The 20,140-nt window shown below is 46.1% G+C and overlaps 3 protein-coding genes across 4 annotated transcripts in view; 2 read left to right on the forward strand and 1 right to left on the reverse strand.

Annotated features, from left to right (window-relative positions):
* LOC114049870 (ras-related protein Rab-13) overlaps window positions 1-1,200 on the forward strand; it is a 7,714-nt gene extending 6,514 nt beyond the window's left edge. Inside the window, exons 6-8 of the mRNA XM_027871315.1 lie at window positions 161-226; window positions 314-364; window positions 541-1,200. Coding sequence (XP_027727116.1) covers window positions 161-226; window positions 314-364; window positions 541-621 — 198 coding nt within the window. The 3' untranslated portion in view covers window positions 622-1,200. The remainder of the gene's footprint in view (window positions 1-160; window positions 227-313; window positions 365-540) is intronic.
* Window positions 1,201-7,558: 6,358 nt separating this feature from the next.
* Window positions 7,559-9,452, forward strand: LOC114049926 (protein JTB-like). 2 transcript variants are annotated; one of them, XM_027871393.1, is made up of 6 exons: window positions 7,559-7,737; window positions 7,926-8,063; window positions 8,207-8,241; window positions 8,502-8,587; window positions 8,803-8,882; window positions 9,071-9,452. In XM_027871393.1, the coding sequence occupies exons 2-6, from the start codon at window positions 7,936-7,938 to the stop codon at window positions 9,246-9,248; spliced, it is 507 nt and encodes a 168-aa protein (XP_027727194.1). In that variant the 5' UTR covers window positions 7,559-7,737; window positions 7,926-7,935; the 3' UTR covers window positions 9,249-9,452. The 2 variants fall into 2 exon arrangements, with proteins under 2 accessions (XP_027727194.1, XP_027727195.1); XM_027871394.1 differs by having other exon boundaries at window positions 7,561-7,737; window positions 9,092-9,452.
* A 171-nt stretch (window positions 9,453-9,623) lies between these two features.
* Window positions 9,624-17,371, reverse strand: LOC114049993 (cyclic AMP-responsive element-binding protein 3-like protein 4). Its single transcript, XM_027871488.1, has 10 exons — window positions 16,435-17,371; window positions 16,139-16,312; window positions 15,615-15,864; window positions 14,836-14,957; window positions 12,561-12,653; window positions 12,248-12,354; window positions 10,601-10,669; window positions 10,415-10,499; window positions 10,222-10,318; window positions 9,624-10,102 (listed from the first exon to the last, which is right to left on the reverse strand). The coding sequence occupies exons 2-10, from the start codon at window positions 16,307-16,309 to the stop codon at window positions 9,927-9,929; spliced, it is 1,170 nt and encodes a 389-aa protein (XP_027727289.1). The 5' UTR covers window positions 16,310-16,312; window positions 16,435-17,371; the 3' UTR covers window positions 9,624-9,926.
* Window positions 17,372-20,140: the final 2,769 nt, after the last annotated feature.

Here is a 20,140-nt window from a genome sequence, read left to right on the forward strand (position 1 = left end):
ACAACTGGGGTTGGGGCTGGCTGAATTCAGATTGGTGGGACAGGAGAGGAAAGGAAAGGAAAGGAATGGGGAGAGAGGACCAAGAAGCCCAGAGACTGAAGTAAGGAATAGGGGAAGAATGGGGATAACCCATCCTTTTTCTTTCTCATCTACCCCAAAGCTGGCCCGAGAACATGGAATCCGATTCTTTGAGACGAGTGCCAAGTCAAGCCTGAATGTGGATGAGGTGAGGGAACTGGAGGGTCAATTGCACTTCCCACCTCAGGTTGCCCTAATGTCACCCATAACTACTTTCCTTCTCTATTTCCTCTAGGCCTTCAGTTCTCTGGCCCGGGACATACTGCTCAAATCGAATCGGAGATCAGTGAGTTGATATTCTGGTAGTGGGAGTCATCATACAGCTTCTCCCCTGGAAAAGTGGCGCCCCAGATGTCCCCCAAGTCTTCCATTAGCCCAACCCTTCTCAGCTCACAGCCATCATCCCATCTCACCTCCACAGTCCTGTCTGCCACCCTCTCATTAGACTGTTCTTTCCCACAGGGCAACAGCAACAAGGTTCCCCCAGTTACTGATCTGAAGAGCTGTGAGAAGAAGAGTGGTACCAAGTGCTCCTTGGGTTAATAGCTGCTGATGACCCCAGTCCAGGACCCAAGTCCTCCCAGCCCCTGGCCCAGAGGCTGGGCCTGCTGGATTTCAGCGAGAGGGAGGGAAAAGGAGGGAAAAAGGGAGAGGAGTCATCTAAGGGACTTAGAGATTTGGGAGGGGAAGGAGGACATGAAAGGGAGGGAGAGAGAGGAGAGGAGAGGAGAGAGAGAGAAAGGGAGAAAAAGAAATTAGAAAGGTAACTAATAAAAAGGGCAAGTAGAAAGTGAGACAGTGAGAGGAATGAGCAAAGGAGGTGAGAGAAGGGAATGGGGAAAGTGAAATGAGAAGACATGTGGGGGGGGGGGAAGGGGTATCTTTCCTGACCTCTTCTCCTTCCTCCCCTCCAAATCTCCAGCACAAACACTAAATGTATATACATAGATTTCCTTCTGTTACTGGGTCATCCCCTGGGGTCTAGGTGGGGGCAGGGAGCTTAGCAGGCTTAGCTCAGTCCTCTCCCTCTGCACACCCTCCCCAAAAATGGGGGAATGGGGACTCTTATCACTCTAAGCCTGGAAGGTCTTTGTTAGCATTAAAGACCAACATTTGCACAAATGTTCTTGTTTTTGATCATTCCTTCTCCCCATCCTGGTTGTCACTATTATCTGTGCCCCTTCCAGCCTACTTACCACTACCACCTAGCTGTAGTGTCTGTTTCTTGTCTATTTCTCCCCCATTTCTCCCATGTCTTCACACTCTTAGGAAACTATCAAACTCATCCCAGAGTAGGGAAACACAACCAGAACAAAGAGAGGATCTTGCTAGATAAACCTTAAAACATAATTAATAATAATAGCTAGCATTTCTGTAGCACTTAAGTACTTTGTAAATATTATCCCATTCAATCCTCATAACAGCCCTGGAAGGCAGGTGCTTTTATTATTTCCATTTTACAGTTGAGAAAACAAACAAAACAGAAAACTGAAGTGAAGAAGCCCAAAGTCACACAGCTACAAGTGTCTGAGGCAGGATTTGCACTCAGTTCTTCCTGACTCCAGGCACAGCGCTCTATCCATTAGGCCACCTAGCATTAGGGACACAGGAAGAACTAAGGGAAACATAGGAGGCAGCAATGGCAGAGTGGGAAAGCATTAGACACTAAAAGAGAGTTAGGTTCAAATGCTAACATTTACTGTCTTTGTGACCATGGACAAATCTCACCTCCTCTGAGTTTGTTTCCTCATTTATAAAATGGATATAATAATATTTAACTTCCTAACAACGAGAAGATCTTTAGGGAAAGTCAGATATCATCAAGGGGCATCCTTGGTCAGGTATGGATGGTACAGCTGCTGCTGAGATCCTTTCTAACTTTGATACTGAAGCATTAGCTTAGGGAGCTTTCTGGAAGAAGGGAAAGTGGAACAGGATTAGCAAGAAAGAAGGGTGAGAAGGGAGTTTGGCCTTTCGATCCTAGGATCTGAGAACCAGATTTGGCCCTTACATTTACCCAGAAGTTTTTATTAATTACTTCCTTGTGCATGGTGTTGTATCAAGCATCAGACAAAGGAAACTAAACAGACCTGGTCTTTATCCTTTAGGAGGCTACTGATACAATCATAGTATTTCGGGTTTGGAAGGGAGCCCAGAGACCAACTCCTAACCCAACATGAATCTCATATGCAAAATTCCCAACAAGCACTCATCCAGGGTCTCTGAAGACCTCCTGTGAAAGGGAATTCATTACTTGTGGAGGTAGTCTGGTCCACTGCAGGATAGCTCTAAATGCTGGAAAGTTTTTCTTCATACCTAGCCTCTGTGTAACTTCTACTCATTGCTTCTAAATCTGTAACTCTGTCCTCTGGTACTAAGCAGAATGAATCTAACCGTTCTTTAAGACAGCCCTTCAAATGGAGATGCCCCCTTCTCCTCACCCCACCCCATCTCCACCATAAATTTTCTGCAGACAAATGTTAGCATTTCTTTCACCCATTCCTCACGTGCCATGGCCTCTAAACATCCTGATTGTTGTCCTCTGAACATACTCCAGCTCATCAATGTCTTTTTTTATAATCTGGTGCCCAGAACTCAAGTAACTAGCAAAGAACTGATACCTGACAGTTAAACTAGTTATTTAAAACATGGGACCAAGGAGTCAAAAGCTAAGCTGGAGGTTACATAAGGCAAATGTTCAGTTTTTGAAGGTTGCTTAGGACAGGTAAGCATCATTGGGTTAATCAATAAATCAAAGATGAAGTGTCTACTATGTGTGAGGTGCTGTGCTAAGAGCAAAAGGATACAAAAAAAAAAAAATGGCCAAAGGAGGGTCCTTGCCTTCAATGAGCTGATAGTTTAATGGAGAAGACAACACGCAAACAAATATATGCAAAGTAATCTATGTGCAGCATAAATAGGAAATAATTAACAAAGGGAAGCCACTAGAATTAAGAGGAGTTGGTGAAGGCTTCTTTAGGAAGGTGGGATTCTGGTTGGGACTTAAAGGAAGCCAGGGAGGTTGGCAGTCAGAGTGAAGGAGGGGGAACATTCCAGGCTCGGAGGACAGCCAGAGAGAATGTCTAGAGCCAAGAGATGTTCAAGTCTTGTTCGTGGAACAGCCAGGATGTGAGTCTAATTGTACTGAAGAAAAGGTGTCAGGGAGTAGGGTGGAAGAAGACTGGAAAGGGAAGAGAGGGCTAGGTTATGAAGAGCTTTGAATGCCAAAAAGAGCATTTTGTATTTACTCCTGGAGGCAATAGGGAGCCACTGGAGTTTATTGAGTAGGGGAGGGTGACATGTTCAGAACTGCATTTTAGGAAAATCACTTCAGTGGCTGAATAAGAAATGGACTGGAATGTGAGGTGATGATGACCTGCTCTAGAGAAGGGTCAGTGTAGTGGAGAGAAGGGGGCATATTGGAGAGATGTTGCAAAGGTGAAATCAATAGGCCTTGGAAACAGTTTGGATGTGGGGAAGGGGCAGAGGGAGGGGAAGAGATAGTGAGGAATCCACTACAACTTCTAGGTTTCAAGCCTAAGGGACCGAGGATGGTGTTGCCTTTTACAGTAATAGGGAAGGTAGGAGGTAGGAGAGGGCTTAGGGGGAAAGATAATGAGTTTAAGATGTCTAGTGGACATCTAGTTGAAAATGTCTGAAAGCCAGTGAAAGGCACTCTCCCAGAGAGACTGGGGCAGGCAAGGTAGATTTGAGAATCATCAATATAGAGATGGTAATTAAATCCATGGGAGCTGATGAGATCACCTAGTGGAGTGGTATAAAAGCATCAGAGAAGAGGGCCCATGACAGAACCTTGAGGGACACCTATGGTTAAAGGTTGTGATCTGGAGAAGGATCCAGCAAAGGAGACAGAGAAGGAGCAGTTGGATAGGTAGGAGGAAAACCAGGAGAGAGGGGGTATGCCAAAAATCTAGAGAGAAGAGAATATCAAGGAGGAGAGAGTGATTATAGTGTCAAAGGCTGCAGAGAGGTTGGGGGAATGAGGATTGAGAAAAGGCTATTGGATTTGGCAACTAAGAGATCATTAGTAACATTGGAAGGAGTAGTTTTGGTGGAATGATGTTCAAAGTTGAATTTTTAGGTCTAGAAGAGAGTGAGAAGAAAGTGGAGGCACCTATCAGTAGAGGACTTTTTGAGGAATTTAGCTACAAAGGGCAGAAGAGATATAGGATAATAGTGGGGAAGAAAGTATCAAGTGAAGGTTTTTTTCAGGATGGGGGAGAAAAGGGCATGTTTGTAGGCAACAGAGAATGAGTTAGCAGAGAGGAAGAAATCGAAAATGAGGAAAAGTTGGTATGACATAGAGGACTGGAGGAGGAGAAGGGATGGAATGAGATCACTTGAACAAGTAGACAGGGGTTAGCCTAGTTAAGGAGCAAGGCCATTTCATCATGTGAGGCAAGGGTGAAAAGGAGATGGTGACAGAAGGTATCTGAGTGACAGGAGATGAGGAGGAGGGGAGAAGAGCAAGGTTCTCAGCTGAGAGTGGGGAGAGGGGGAGCCCTGGGAGGTTTGAGGAGGGATGAAAAGATTGGGAAACACCATTGTGGAGAGCAGGATAGTGAGTCGATAACGGAGGTATGGTAGGATTGCCTAGCAGCAGTGAGAGCACAGATGAGATTATGTAACAAAGAAAAGCAATCATGTGAGCTACAGATGTTTACCGATCAATCATAGGGAAGTATTGGCTCTCCCACGCAGGAAGCTAGAAGCTTTGGAAAGCAGTCTGAATACCCAAGGAAAAACAAGTGAACAAGATCTGGGGAGATTGGGACATTTTAGATCTGAGGGTATAGAGAAGAAATGGTAGGGGTTAGGAGGGTCAAGTTGGTCAGATACTCTTAAAGCTTCAATAAATCAGTCAACAAGCATCTATTAAGACCTAAGTCCCAGACACTGTGCTAGGCACTGTGCTATGAAACAAAAATGAAACGGTCCTGTCCTCACCCTCAAGCAATAAATGAATGAACAAAAAGTATTTATTAAGCTGTTACTGTGTGTCAAGCATTGTGATTAAGCAGCTGGGGATACAAGTACAAAAGCAAGACAATCCTTCCCCTCGAGGAGCTCACATTCTAATAGCACAGAGGAGACAACATATAGAGAAGAATGGTGGCTAGGAAGAGACTCCTGGTCTGAGAAATCACAAAGATGGCACATCAAACAATAGGATAGTCAACTGACTTATCCTTTCCAGAGGCAATGGGAGGATGGGGGTAATAAGCAAACAGTGGCTGGAAGGAAAATGACTGGGTAAACATGAGGCTACAAGTTGTAGCAAATGGAGAATCAAGTGGCTTAGCTCCTCCCAGGGAAGGTCACTGGTAGTCTGGTATGAAGGTTGCAGCAGCAGCAGTGGAGCACAGCAGAGCTTACAGTCTGTCAGGTAAAGTATGGTGTGTATACACACACACACACACACACATATGTGAATGTGTATGTGTACACAAATTTCAAACGTGTGTATGTCCCTCCATAAGACCTCTTCGTATTTTATCCAATTTGTTAAAATTTGATTCATCAGAAACTGTGTGTTGCAAAGCATCTCTGCAAAGATACACACATTAAAATGATGATATTACACTTCAAAGAGAAACTTGGGGTCTTCAAAAGCCCTGCACAATTTCTCAAATGCAAGCTAGCCCTTTCTCTTTTTCCTAGACAATTGTCCATCCACATTGTACACTGAGATATCAGTTGTATGGACAATCCATCCAACTGCACGTGATAATCTAGGCAATAGGCATCCTTCATCTAAGGGGGTCAGAAACAAAGAGAAATTTATTTGTTTTTTGGAAGTGGAAAAAAAAAATCAAATTTACTATTGTATTCCAGCAATTACAACCAAATCTCCTTCTAGTCAGCAGTCAGAGAATCTAGGCTCCTGTCAAATGTGGGCATATGAACTTTGAGGATATATGGTATGCCCAGGAAGAACTTACCTAGTATGACTCCCTGAATCCTTCTGAGTATCTCTTTAACAAGGTTAAATGTTGAATGAAGTGTGTACTCTTGCCCTGAATATTTGCCTTTCCCTCTTTTAACAGCACAATAAGGATGATTTGTTATACACCTGGGCTCCACCCTTGTTCATTTAAAGGGAAGCTGGAGAGCTACAGGATGAGAGTACAAGAGCCAGACAGAGAAATTAGAATTGAGGCCATAGAGAAAAAAGGCAGTAACAGAAAGCAGAAAAAGGGGCAAAGAGGAGGGGTTACACTCTGGACTCTTCTTTGGAAAGGAAGATTGAATATTCGTGAGGGCTCTCTAGGGTGCGGCATAGCCTTAGAGAGCAAGCATAGAAGGAGCACGAAGGGACAAAGAGGAACAAGGCTGGATTCTGACCTTCTCTGCTCTGAGTTATATGGACAATGCAGGTCTACAGAAATTCCAAGTACTTGTCCTTCTTTGGACGATTGGGACAGAAGGAATTCAATCCTAATCTGATTTTCTAAATCGAGAGGACTATATTGGCCCCTGGGGGGAAAGGACACCTATAAAAGAGGGAAGGAAAGTTGTTTTGACCGTTTATGAGTTTGGTGCAATTCCTTCACCATCTTTTTATTGGGTTAAACAATATTTGTGTTGTATTTGATGTTTTATTAGACTGTCTTATGTGAGAACTCCTAAGGGCTCTTACCCTTTTCCATATGGATATAGACATGCCAAATTACATTCCCAAAAAAACTGGTGGGAAGGGAAAGGGAAGTGAATTTATCGTGCCTACTATGTGCCAGACACTATGCTAAGTGTTTTATAAATATTATTTCATTTGACCCTCACAACAACCCTGGGAGAAAGGTGCCATTATTATCCCATTTTACATTTGAGGAAACGAAGGAAGACAAGTGACTTGCCTAGGGTCACACAGTTAGTGTGTGATGCAGGATTTGACCTCGTCTTCCTGACATCAGGTCCAGACCTGAGGAAATGAACTCCCTCCACAAATCTCAGTAAAAAGACCCCAATATTAAGCCTAATCTGTAAAACCCCAGAATTTTGGTTTTCGGTCATAAATTATATGAGGAATGGAGTTAACTCATGCAGCAGAAAGACCAGAAGCATATGTTTGGATTACGAATCCAACATCTAAATGGGTAAACTGGGGTCTAAACGTAGAGAAACAAGTCACTCTAATAAACAACCCCTGCCTTCCTCCTACCCGTTGAAAAAAAGGGTGGCCCCAGCCAGAAAAGCCGAGCTGCTATGAGCCAGGGCTCCATACACGAACGTCGACCCACCTGAGAACTGCAATTCCCAGAAGGCAGTGCCATCTCTCCATTCGGAGAGAACTACAAGTACCACAATACCACGCGCGTAGGCCGGCTAAGCGATAGGCCCGTAGACAGGGGTGGGCGGTGGGGGGAAGAAACACCAGTGCCTTTTGCTGGCACCGCCCACTGCCCGGACTCATCTTCTCAGTCTCTGGGGCTAGGGGGGCGGGGAAAGGGGCGTGTCCCAGAGTCTCTCGCGTGACAACATGGCGGTGCTGGGAGCGGAAGACCAATTGAGAATCTGTCTCGTTCTTGAGTCGCGTCTGCTCAGCGGGATTTTCCTCCCTAAAACCTCCCAGACCGGGCTGGGCGGTCTACGCCTGGACAAGCAAAAAACACTTGCGGACTGATCCGAGCCGTCGTGGTAGGCACGCCCCCATTGCGATCGCGCCCGCTGTCGCGACAGTACCCCTCTTCTCTCCCCCCGCCTTTCGCGGGGACTGCTGGGAGTGCTGCGGGGGCGAGTCTCTGCCCAGCGGTGGAGGAGCTGGGCTGAGGTGGGTGAGCGCCTCCCGCTTGTCGGTCCGGCCCTAGACGCCTTTGTCTCGGCAGGTGCGGCGCCATGCGCCCCTTACTCCCGATGCATCGGGAGCAGTACTGGATCGATGTCCCCGAGACGCCGCCCTACAACGCGCGGACCCTTCTCATCTTCTCCGGCTGGGTGCTCTTCGCCTTCTTCTTGGAGCTTGGGTGAGCGGGAGGGGGAGGGGAGTGCGGGGGACCCTGGGCGCGCGGCCCCAGGTCAGGGGTCAGGGGTCAGGGTCAGGTCCTCGGGCTGGTGACCGGCGTGGGTCGGGCGTCTTCTGTCTGACCCGCGCCGCCTCTCTCCGCAGCCTGACTGAGGCCGCCGCCAGGGAGAAGCAGTCTGGTAAGTGAAGGGCCAGGGGTGCCGAGGTGAGCCGTGCCGGCCTTCCCTGGGCAAGATGGGAGAAAATGAGGGTGGGGGGGCGCCCCCGATGAGGGATGGAGAGGATGGCCCATCTTAACGATTGGGGAACCACGGGGTGGGAGGGAGCGGAACCGGGATCAGGCCTGCTTTCTTATCAGTGATCGCTCAGTGGGGGCCTCCTCTCACACACACACGGCGTGATCTGGGGCTGGGTGCTTGGCATTTTTCTCTTTTTCCAGTAAGCACTTTGGTGTCCATGCCTTGCTGGTTGGTGGAGGACTTTGTGGTGGCTGAGGAGTGTGCCCCTTGTACCACCTTCCAGGCTGTGAGTGTACTGCACCATTCATCTACGCACTCTTCTCTCTTCCTCCCTTCCTCTCCCATCCCCCTTGCCCCTCTCTCTTTTGGTGGAAGAGCCACTCTTCTTCTCCTTCTTGGGTATCTCTGAGTCATAGGGCTCAACAGCTGTCTCAAAGCCCTATTGGCCGTTTCCCAGCCACATTTTAATTATTCCCTCTATTCCCCGTTCCTCCTCCACAGAAAACCACTCCTGAATGTGGAACCACTGGCTTTGTGGAGAAAATCAGTTGTTCTGTGTCCAAGAGAGATGAGTTCAAAAGGTCAGTATCCCCTTACCTTTCTTTCCTGTGCCAAGGCCAGACGCTCCATTGTAGCTGATGTGACAAATTACTCCTCCTCTCCCTGTTCTCCCCCCCCCCCATTTCTCTTTTAATGGGTTTATTGGAATGGGAGTTAAACTGAGAGGGGCTTAATCAAATTTTGACGTTTGCACTACTGGCTGTGATAGACTGTTTCCCTGCTGTCTCAGCTGCCGCTCAGCAATGATGGAGCGACACCTGTTTTGGAAGTTTGAGGGGGCTGTGGTGGGAGTGGCTGCAGTCTTTGCCTGCCTTGTGATCCTTCGTCAGAGATCACTGGACCGAAAGGCCCTGGAAAAGGTCCGAAAACAGATTGAGTCCATATAAGCCCCCAGCCCCCTGCTATCCCGACATTCAAGCCTTTTGCCCCAACAGGGCATGGTGGAGAAGGGTAACAGCTGGCCTGATGGGGAGAAGGTTGTATGGGGTGACCCTGGCCCTGGAACCCTATTCCTTTATCTTCTTCCTTTGCCCTTCACCTTTTGTTTCCTTGATAATGAAAGAATAAAATAAAAACAATCCCACAACTAATGATAGTTTTGTTTGTTTGGGGGTAGGGGGGTCAGAACAAAAAAAATAGATTGTGGGAGGAAGCTATGTCCCCAGTCTCCTCAGCTTTGTTTCCTTTCTCCCTCTACCATGGTTGAGGCTTAAGTGAGTCCATATGAGCACAGACTACTAGGAGAGCCATGAAACGAAATAGAGGTTAAGTTTATAAACCAGGTAGAAGTTACAAGTTTATTTTAAAGCAGCACACCTCTTCTCTTCCCCCCTCCCAAATTGCTCCACTTATCAGAGCTCAAACCTTTCACCTTGTAATATCCCGTTAGGGAAGCAGAGAAGAGTACTACCTCACTTTCTCTAGAGTAACATCTTACTCCAGCCTTCTGCCATAGGGTGTGAAGACTGGTGGGGTGGGGGAGTGGTCAGGGGTAACCCAATCCCCAGAGTTGAATGATTTCTGTGGTGGCCTCCCAGGCCCTTCACCTTTTTACCAAATCTGCCTTACATCTCATCAGCATGCTGCACAGGTCTGCCCCTCTCCCTGTGGCCTGGCTGCTTCCCACCCTCCTTCAGCACTCCCCCTGAGGAACCATTGACACCCCTATTTCCAGGCTGTGATACCAGGGTCCTCAAGCTGTCAGGCACATCCTTGTGAGTCAAGATGTTTCTGGAGATAACTGTGAAGAGTGAAGGAAAAGGTTTAGGGGGAGAATTTTCCTGGGCTCCAGCCTGTTGCCCTTTGCTTGGCAAAGATGACCTTTAATCACCCACACCAATAGTTCCTACAACACCTCACCTCCACTAGGCTTGTACGTATCAGGCCCAGTTGGCTGTTCCCTGGGAAAGGGGCTGAAGCTGGGAAGGATGATGAGAGTTAAGGAGAGTATGAGGATCTAACAAAAAGGAGAGAAATCTGGTGTCAAAATGAGGGAATGGAAGGAGGAAAAGGGGATGACAAATTTAGATGGGGTTTGGGGAGGAACCATTACCAGGACACAAGTGCTGGTCTGGGCAGCCTTGTTAGAGGTCTGAGCAATGAGTGCCTGGAGCTGTTGAAGTTCGGCCACTAAGGAGCTAGGAGGGGAGGAAAAAAGAGACAGTGTGTTTCTGGCCTCTGAGCATGGCAGGTAACACCTGTATGCCCATATCTTCTCCACCACCTCTGTTTCACTCACACATTGTGTCTCTCCAGCTCCTGCAGCTTCTTCTGCAGCTGCTGATTCTGCACCGAACAGGCAGCCACCCTGGGATGAGGGGGAAAGAGACTTAGGGATGGGGATCACATGGTGCCCAAACCAGGTGAGCAAGTCAACGCACATTTGTTTACCCACATAATCAGCAAAGCACTAAAGTTCCTTCCACTTGCTAGGCATTGAAGATAAAAAGACAAAATTGAAACAGTCCCTTCCCTTAAGGTTACATTCTATTGGGAGAGAAAAGATCCTATATTAATACAAAATAAATACAAGGTGGTTTTGGAAGGAAGAGCACTAGTTCCTGGGGGAACCAGGAAGGACTGTAAAAGATGGTGATTGAGCTAAGCCTTGAAGGAAACTAGGAATTCTAAGAGACTGAGAGGTGAGGAGGAGAAAGGAGTGTATTCTAGGTATAGCAGCCTCAGTCTCTGCTGAGCTCCACTCCTATATCACCAAATGCCTACTGGACCTTTCAAACTAAATGTCCCATAGACATCTCAAACTCAGTGCATCCAAAACAACTTCTTTTCTCCCAAACCCTCTCTCCTAAACTTCCCTATTTTTGTCAGACTCACCAATATTCTTTCAAGGAAGCTTTGTCTGGGTCAAATACAGTGTGCAAGAATGAAGGCCAATTAGTCCTACATAATGTAGGAAGGGGAATAATATAGCATGAGGCAGAAAAGATGGGCTGAGACCAGGTTATGAAAGGCTATAAATGCTGGAGGAGTTGTTTTTAATCCTAGGGGGCCATTGGGAGCCAATCACTTTCAGTTGTGTGAAGAAGCAATGAATGTGAGGAGAGACTTGGGGCAGAGACACCAATTAGGAGGCTATTACAGTCATCCAGGTGAGTGGTGAAGGCCTGGCATGAAGTGATGGCGTATGTGGGTAGTGAGAAGACGTTGGATGAGAAAGATGTAAAAACAAAGTCTGGCAACTGATTGGATGTAGGAGAGGGAGAAGAGTGAGGAGTCAAGGATGGATAATGGTGAGATTATAAACTTAGGAGAATAAAAGGATGATTGTGACTTTGACACAAATAGGAAAGATTGGAAGGGGGGGTTGTTTGGGGGGGAAAGATGGAGAGTTCTATTTTAGGTGTATTGAGTTTGAAATGTTTGTGAGACATCTATTTTAAAATGTCTGGTAGGCAGCTGGTGATATGGGACTAGAGCTCAGAAGAGAAAATAGGACTCGATATATAGATCAAGGAGTCATCTGCATAGAGATGATAGACCCATGGGTGATAGTCACCAAGTGAGAGAAAAGAGAAGAGGGCTTAGGACATTGTCTTGGCATACCCCACAATTAGGGGACATGATATGGATGATAAACCAGCAAAGGGGACTGAGGAGCAGTCAGATAGGAGAAGGATGAGGAAGTATAGTCATGGAAATCCAGAAAAGACAGTATCTGAGAGGAGAGGGTGGCAATTGGTATCAAATGCTGGAGAGAAGAGATGAAGAAGATGGGGATTAAGAAGAGGCATTCAGATCTGGCAAATGAGAGATGATTGGTAACTGAAGAGAACAAAGTATGAGTTTGCTGCCCATGTGATGTGTACCTTGAAATGGATTGAGGAAGAGGCTAAGGGCTCACATTGGGGTATGATGAAGTATGTACCTAGTCTCCAGACCATCTATGTATTCTTTCTTGCGTCTCCGGCTGTCCTGAGCAGACTGCTTGTTTCTGATTTTCCTTCTCACCTTCTTAAGGACTCTTTCTTCTGCCTGTGGACCCGGAGGAACAGGGCTGAGTGTTGAGCTCTTAGCGCCACAGTGCTTAGTAAAATGCCCAGTACAGAGTAGTAGGCTGTTAATAATTCTCTTGACATTTGAGTTGAACCCTTACTATTTCCCCAGTGTTTGCTGAGGTCTTGGCTCCTCAGGGGACATGATGAGGACCTCACTGTTAGTATGTTCAAAGATGGGGTTACCTTGGTGAGGGGTAGGTGGTAGGGCAGAGATACTCCTTCTTGTCCCAATAGCCGCTTCTCTTCATCCGTCAGGAACAGTGCTGGGCAGTGCAGCTGGTGGGTGACAGAAAAGAGAAGGAGATGAGAAGGAGAATTCCCCCCTGTTAGCATACACACCTCTCTACTTGCCCTTTCCCATCTGGAAGCTCCGAACCAGTGGGACTTGCAGCAACATGGAACAGGAACTGAGGCCTTTCTTTTTGCCATTCAATTCATGTTAAAAACAAACATTTCAAGTCCTGGGAATTTCCAATGGACAGTTCCCAAGACATATTTTTCCAGCAATTACTTCAGATACTTGGGGAAGAAAGACATCTGAGAAGGGCATAGCTACTGAAATTATAAGGGAAGGGCATCAGAAAATGGTAATGATTGAAACAGACCCCAGGAGCACTCCTCCTCTCCCATGGGAAGGCATGGTGCCTCTTTTAGGGAACTCCCAATCTAGGGGCATTTTCAAGGGCCTTGAACTTGCAGTCAAGAGAGAACTGGGTTTGAATCCTGGTTTTGGCTTACTGACTGTATGACTCTGGGCAAGTTCCTTAACTTTTCTGATATTTAGTTTTCTCATCAACAAATGGGGATATTTGCCTTACTTTACATCACAGCACTGGGACAGATGGTCTTAGGAATGGTGACAGCTTCCACGAAGTGGGAAGTGAAGGGTGCTGGGCCCAGGAAAGCTGTATAGTTCTAGTTTCCAGCTGCAGCTTTCCTGGGGCAAAGGCCTGCCTGCCAAATGGGATTTCCAGCAGGGACTTTATACCACATCTCAAGTGAAAAGACTCTGGAGAAGGTATTAAGGGTGTAATGTCTTTTCACCCAAGGGCTTTAGCAGCTATAGGCTGTGGAGGGAGGGCTCTAAGCAGAGGAGAAGTCTGAGTGCCTCAGTTCTCCCCAGGAAACCCCTTGATGACACCTTCCCATCCATGCTGGGATTTTTTTCTTCATCTCACATTTATCTTGTGATTTGCCTTGATCCCATGAATCATCTTTGGGCTGTAGTTTAGAATATAGTTCATCATTAGTAATAGCAACCAACATTTAAAGGGCACTTTAAGATTTGAAAGCATTTCACATATATTTTCTCATTCACAACCCCGAAAGGTAAGTCCTCTTATTATCCCTGAAAGGTAAGTGCTCTTATTATCCACATTTTACAAATAGGAAACTGAAGCTTAGAAAGGTCAAGTGACTTTCCCAAGGTCACCCAAGAAGTGTCTAGGGCAGGATTTGAAGTCAGGTCTTCCTGAATCCAAGACCAGCCCTCTATCTGCAATGTTAGAGATTTCTAAAATGCTTTAAGGTTTACAAAAGCACTCTCTTCAAAGCAGAACTGTGAAGTAAATAAAGTAAAAATACAGTTAATAAATCAAAATCAGGATTCAAACCCAGTTCTCTCCTGACTGCAAATTCAAGGCCTTTGACAGTACCTCTAAATTGAGAGTCCCCTAAAGGAGGCACCACTTCTTCTCAGTGAGGAGGCGGTGTGCTCCTGGGGAGTCCCCTAGTCAGTAACTCTTTCACTATTGACTCTGTGGAACCTTGGGCAAGTCACTTAAACTCTTTCCTTATCTTTAAAATTAGAGATAATTGTATTTGCTCTGCTCATCTCAGTACTGTTGTAGAACTCAAACATTACTCATGTTAAGCACTTTTGTAACTTATAAATTACTGTCCATTTATGAAATGTCATTACTGGCCCTATTCCATATGCAACTCTGTGGAGTGGATCCCAAAGGAACCATTGGACATTTCCCCGTTTGCCTGGGAATTGCTTTTCTATGTCAGGGAAAGGAAAGTGGCTTGAGCTTTTGTACTTCTCCTAAGTCTGCCTGTCCTTTGGGAAGGCAGTAAGATTGACTCCTACTATTTCTATTGTGTATCTTGCCTCTCTCCTTGCCTTCCCTGACCCCAGTTATGCCGGATCAGTTCTCTGTACAAGTCTGTCTTGTTCAGGCAAGCATGATAGGTTTTCCCGAGCTGAGTGGATAGGAGTTGTATCTCCTAACCCATACCTTACCCCGGTCTCTTTCTTGTCTTTAAGTCGATTATTTCCACTATCTTGCTATTTTTACAGGCAGAGTTGGTCTTTGATGCACATCCTGAACCTCATCTGTGCATCCATCGTACCTGTCTTCTACCTGCCGTGTCTCTTCTTTTTGCAGGTACCCAGTGTTTGAACTCTTTGTATTTGATATAGGGAGAGAGAAGGAAAGCAGCCAGAAGGACTCACCAGTGTCTCAGGAGGCACCAAGACTCCTGTACCTATTCTAGACTCTGGGTGGGCAGGAGGACTTGAGGGAGGCTCACTGATGATGCAGGCATCCGGGATCAACAGTGGGGGACTCCACTGACCTGGGCAGATGGACAAATAGAAGGCTAAAAAAAAAAGATTAGAATGGGGCAGGGGGAGGACCGGGATGGGGGACGGGACTGAAATTGGAAGCAGACCAAGTGAACTGCCAGAATTAGAGATGGGGGACTGGAGACAGTGCAAAGTCAGCACTCTCTGAAGTGTTGATCGCAGATGGAGAGGGAGGACCTGAGCTGGGGACCTAGAAATCTCTGTTGGCACCCCCACCCACCAATTAGTTAATCAACAAGTATTTATCAAGTGCCTTCTGTGTGTCAGGCACTGTGGAAGGTGCTGGGGATAAAAATAGAAAGAATGAAACAATATCTCTCTTCAAAGAGCTTACAGGCCGATGGGGGAGCCAATGCATACATGAATATATGGCTATGTAATAAATACAATATAGCTAAAAATTAAGTTACTAAGCAGGGAGAGCAGTAGCTATTGAGGAGATGTAGGAAAAGCTTCTTAATAAGAGGTGCTGCTTGAACTTCATCTTGAAGAAAGAATTCTGTGAGGTAGAAGAGAGGAAAGAATGCATTCCAAGTCATGAGATGGTCAGTATAAAGATACTGAGATGAGAGGTGGAGTTTGGATTGTGCAGGACAGTAGGGATTAAGGTTAGGGTTTGACTGGCAGGAAGTGGAGAGAACACTAACCTAGCTGGATAGAGATGAGCCCAGAGCTGGTGGGGTCAGTTTCTCCTTGCAGCCCTTCTAGGGCCCCAGTCTCATAGACAACCTCATAGAAGGCAGGAGGACTGAGAACCATAGGGCCTGGGGGGCTGTCTGGATGACCAGGCTCCTCAGAGATACCACTGTCACTTCCTGGAGAAACTCTGGACTGATAGACCTCATTGGGGTCAATGAGTAGGTTCAGGAAATCATCAGGCTCACTCTCCTGAAGGCCCTGGGACAGTGAAGGGGAAGCATATGTATATAGAACTAGGAAATCTTTCCAAAGTCTGCCCAGAACATCTAATGCTACAGTTTCAGCTGCTTTCTTCTGTGGAGGTGGGAAGCAATAGGACAATTCATCCCTGATCTAGAGAAGCTACCTACTGGCCATTTTTGAGCCAAGAGCTCCATTATTCCTTACTCAGCCTTCTCCTCTTTGGGCTATACCATCCACTCCCATTTTTGCTCCCCTTCCCCCACTATTTCTGTCCAGCCCTCACACTCACACAGCTGCTGCTCCCACCAGGTTCCCAGCCTTCCAGCCCTGGATCTTGTAGTCCAGTTTGCTCTGGCTCTTGGAATGAGGAGGGGCCTGCCAGCTCTGGGAAGGCCCTTATGGTTATGTCTTCTGAAGGTTCCAACAAGATATCCAGCAGTTCTGGGTCGCCAAGTTCCATCCTCTTAATGGAGGGCAGTAGGAGGAAGGGTGAGAATTCTCTCTATCCTCTCCTTTTTTTCCTTCAACCCCCCCCCCAGATGATTTCTCCCCTGCACCCAGTCAACTTCTCCCCCTTCCCCTTACCTGTTCACTTCCCTTGGCTTGTTTGCCAGTTCGGTAAAGCAGGACCCCTGGACATTACCTATTCTGTCCTGCTGTCTGGCAGGCCCCAAACACTATACCTTTTCTTTCATCCAGGATCTCACATCCTGGATCTGCCAACACCCAGCCCCGCCCCCTTCAGGAGCATTGGTAAAGGGGTGGTGGCTAGGAAAGAGATCCCCAGGATTTGGACCTGTGGCTCAGAGAAGGATTATGCATGCATATCTTTTATGCCTCAGTTTCCTCTTCTGCCTCAAAATCAGGACCTGTCAGGCTGGGAGGTACAGTTGCTTCTGGTATGGGGGGCTCTCCTGATCCCAGGGGCTAGGAATTCTCTCCCCACCACCGGAAGGGAAGAGTAGGCTTTAGTAGGGGTTCAGTATCCCTAGGTACTGGAACGATAGTCCTTAGGAGTCCACAGTGTTGGTTGAAACGAGCTGGAAAGTTCATAGGCTTCATGGTACCCCTCATTCTTTTAGCCTTTGCTTTGTTCTTTGTAGAGAGTCTGCTGTTTAAAACAAACAGACAAACAAACAACAAAATAAAAACCCTAGGATTTTGAAGGACATCTTTTTCCAGCCAATCGTGTTGCCCTATATTTATTTTACTCACTCGTCTCTTCAAGGGGCGACAACAGATAAACCGCCACTCCCCCAGTTGGTTTTAATAGGCTTCTGGAGGGAGAACTCAGACAGATGAGGTGGGAACACTTATTTGTCAGGAAGGAATTGGGTGCCTTGGATGGGGAGGAGGCGGGGCCAGAGAAGTTGGAATGAAGCCAAGGAGAAGTTTTTGAGTGGGAGGTGGGAAGGAAGGAGAAGAATCTTCCACGTGACCTAGTTTCGGTTATCACTGGGGCATATATAACTTCTGTCTTTAGCCACAGGACACACTTTGTAATAATCAGGCAGATAGCCATATGCTAACAGGCTGGCTCCTCCTCCTATGGAACCAGTGCCGTTTTATGCTCCTTAATAAGCAGCAGCCTTGAAGATAAACTCGGTTACTGAGACTAATGGAGGGGAACAGAGGTTTGGGAAATCCAAAATGGTAAATAATTCATTTGTAAATGGTTTGAACAACATATTTCAGTCTCTGCTTTTTATTATGGACATTTCATATTTGACGGAATTCACTGCAAGCATAATAATGGATATTATGGATATATGAACAGAGATGTAAGCCATACCACTCCCCTGAAAGTGCCTGTGCACACACCCTGAGCCAAACAGTAGTCAAAGGTGCTTGGGGTCCCCAAAAGTCTGTGAAAAATGGGTGATAAGTTGAGTAAGAGATAAGCCCTCAGGGGCAGCTAGGTGGTGCAGTGGATAGAGTACTGGCTGTGGAGTCAGGAGGACCTGAGTTCAAATCTAGCCTCAGACACATGATACTCACTAGCTGTGTGACCCTGGGCAAGTCACTTAACCCCATTGCCTAGCCAAAAAAAAGATAAGCCCTCAGAGAAATTTTGTTTGGTAGGGAGGGGCAGAAGGGGAGGGATCCTGGATCTTAAACTCCTATCAATTAGCATTCTGAAAATCTGGCTGTGAAATGCTAGGGGAAGCCTTTGGATTTTCTCATGCTCATTATGTGACTCACCTTTAATACTCCAAATCAAGATTTCTCAAAGGATTTCTCAGATTAATGCAAAGCACCTAGCAGAACTGCCATTTCTGAAACCTTCCCTGGAGCCCTGGATGTGGTTAAATGTTTCAGTTTCAAAAGGCTTCCTTTTTGGTAATGTGTAATTGCATTTAATAAGTATTTTGTGGCCAACATCCCAAGTTTCACTCCCACTGATGAGGTGGGTCTGAAGAGCTTGGCTACACATCCCCTTTCAGGGTTCTAGGGGTACCCCTGAGGAGTCAAGGGTGATTCTCTAAATTCATGAGTTTAAGCCCTATCGATGTGTCTTGCCCCCCCCCACTTCCAGATTATCAATTGAGAATCATTTAAGCCTTGAGTAAATTTTAGAAAGAGATATTTACTAAGGGAATACCTTACATTAGTACAAAACATCTCCCAAAAGTCTGTCACACTCCCACAAAAACATACAAGGGTCCAGGGGGAAATTGAACTCAAGCCTAGAGAGAACATTTGGCAAAAGGTCATTCACAGCTGATGGTTGCTGAAGTCCCTCCTGTTTCTGGGATGCCAAAGCCTAGGCTTCTTCACCCTCCTCTCCTCCAAGGAGCTGTGGTTCTTCCTCAGAACTGTGCCAGAGAGACAAGAGCCAGCTCCAGCCTCTGGAATTACCCCCTTCTCTACATGCTTCATTTATAGATGATGTCTAGAGCAGGGCTTCTCACCTGGGGTCTGGGAACTTTAAAAAAAAAATTTTTGTACACCAATTTCAAATTATAGTTTACTTTATAATCCTATGTATTTTACCGAATTAAAAAACTTCATTCTGAGGTGTCTATAGGCTTCACCAGACTGTCAAAAGTTTTGATAAATGTTTTAACAACTCATCATTCCAAATCAAGCCCTAATTTTATAGCTCTTTCTGATTCCTGAGAAGTACATGCTAAGTGTAAATGCACACTCTATAAATTTAGCCGTGGGCCCTTGGGAGCTAGTTAGAGCTGGCTCAGGGCACACCTCTGCCACCGGGCCACAAAAATGATTAAGGATCCCTGCCCTAGGACCTAGATAATCCTGAGCGGATTCTCTAGCCTAGTCAATCTAGTTAGAGCTTGTTATCACTTACTTTAAGAGGAGTTGAGTAAGTAATCACCTCATCCTTTAAATTTACTAAGGGCCTACCGAGCTAACTTACCGTGTATGTTTTTAAAGGCAATCTGGGGTTAAGTGACTTACCCAGGATCGAATACCTAGTAAGGATCTGAGGTCAGATATGAATTCAAATTGAATTCCTGACTCCTGGGCCTGGGCTCTATTCACCCATCACCCAGTTGCCCCTGGCTAAATCACTTGCTAAAGGTGGTAATTTGTAAAGGGTAGGGAGGAAGGAGATAGTGTAGTTTAAATAAGATTTGAGAGCTACTTTCAGAATTTATAATCCATCTGAGGAATACAGACAAATAAGGAAAATTAAAAATAACGTCTGAGGTGTGAGGTCTGAAGGGGGAAAGATTATTATACACTTGGGAGGAGGAAGAGAAGAAGGCTTTGTGGAGGACATGGTATTTATTCTGGACTTTAAAAAATGTGGAGCATTTTATACCTCGAGAATCAGCAAGAGCTACAAATTAAAAAATGGGGAAGGGCATCCCATTTGTATAGAAAGGAAAGGCAGGAAATGGAGGCTACCCCAGAGATTAATGTAAAGTACATAAGGGGTGTAACATGTCAAGCAAGCAAATAATTAAGCAAATCAAGATAAACTTGTCCTTATTTCTTTGTGTCTCAGGTAAGTCCTTAGGTCTTATTAACCAAATCACCTAGGCAATGGCAGACAGGGAACACACACAGACACATTGAAAGCGCCCAGTACCAACCAATTCACAAATTCTCGGGTCGTTCTTTGCAAGTTAGTAAATCTTTCCGAGAAGGGGATTTCCTAACTTAGCTTTGCTTTTTCTCTGTGTCCCAAGACTTCTCGTGGTCATGTCGTTTGACTGAAGACTTCCCTTTATTCTGCCGAGACCCAGACTTCCCAGGACGAGGCTATAAAAAGCACCCACTCCCCAAAGGTATCTTTCCACACAGGAGTAGTAGAATGGGG

Source organism: Vombatus ursinus, unplaced genomic scaffold, assembly GCF_900497805.2.
Source record: "Vombatus ursinus unplaced genomic scaffold, bare-nosed wombat genome assembly UNPS02014798.1, whole genome shotgun sequence".
Classification (NCBI taxonomy): domain Eukaryota; kingdom Metazoa; phylum Chordata; class Mammalia; order Diprotodontia; family Vombatidae; genus Vombatus; species Vombatus ursinus.

Bases quoted from the DNA above. Each gene is read 5' to 3' on its own strand.
- LOC114049926 (XM_027871393.1), top strand. From the start codon at position 7,936: ATGCGCCCCTTACTCCCGATGCATCGGGAGCAGTACTGGATCGATGTC. The intron at 8,064-8,206 runs GTGAGCGGGAGG...CTCTCTCCGCAG, and splicing joins GCCTTCTTCTTGGAGCTTGG to CCTGACTGAGGCCGCCGCCA. The intron at 8,588-8,802 runs GTGAGTGTACTG...CCTCCTCCACAG, and splicing joins CTTGTACCACCTTCCAGGCT to AAAACCACTCCTGAATGTGG.
- LOC114049993 (XM_027871488.1), bottom strand. From the start codon at position 16,309: ATGGAACTTGGCGACCCAGAACTGCTGGATATCTTGTTGGAACCTTCA. The intron at 15,865-16,138 runs GTGAGTGTGAGG...TCACTGTCCCAG, and splicing joins CTGGTGGGAGCAGCAGCTGT to GGCCTTCAGGAGAGTGAGCC. The intron at 10,319-10,414 runs GTAATGGTTCCT...CCTTTTTGTTAG, and splicing joins AGACCAGCACTTGTGTCCTG to ATCCTCATACTCTCCTTAAC.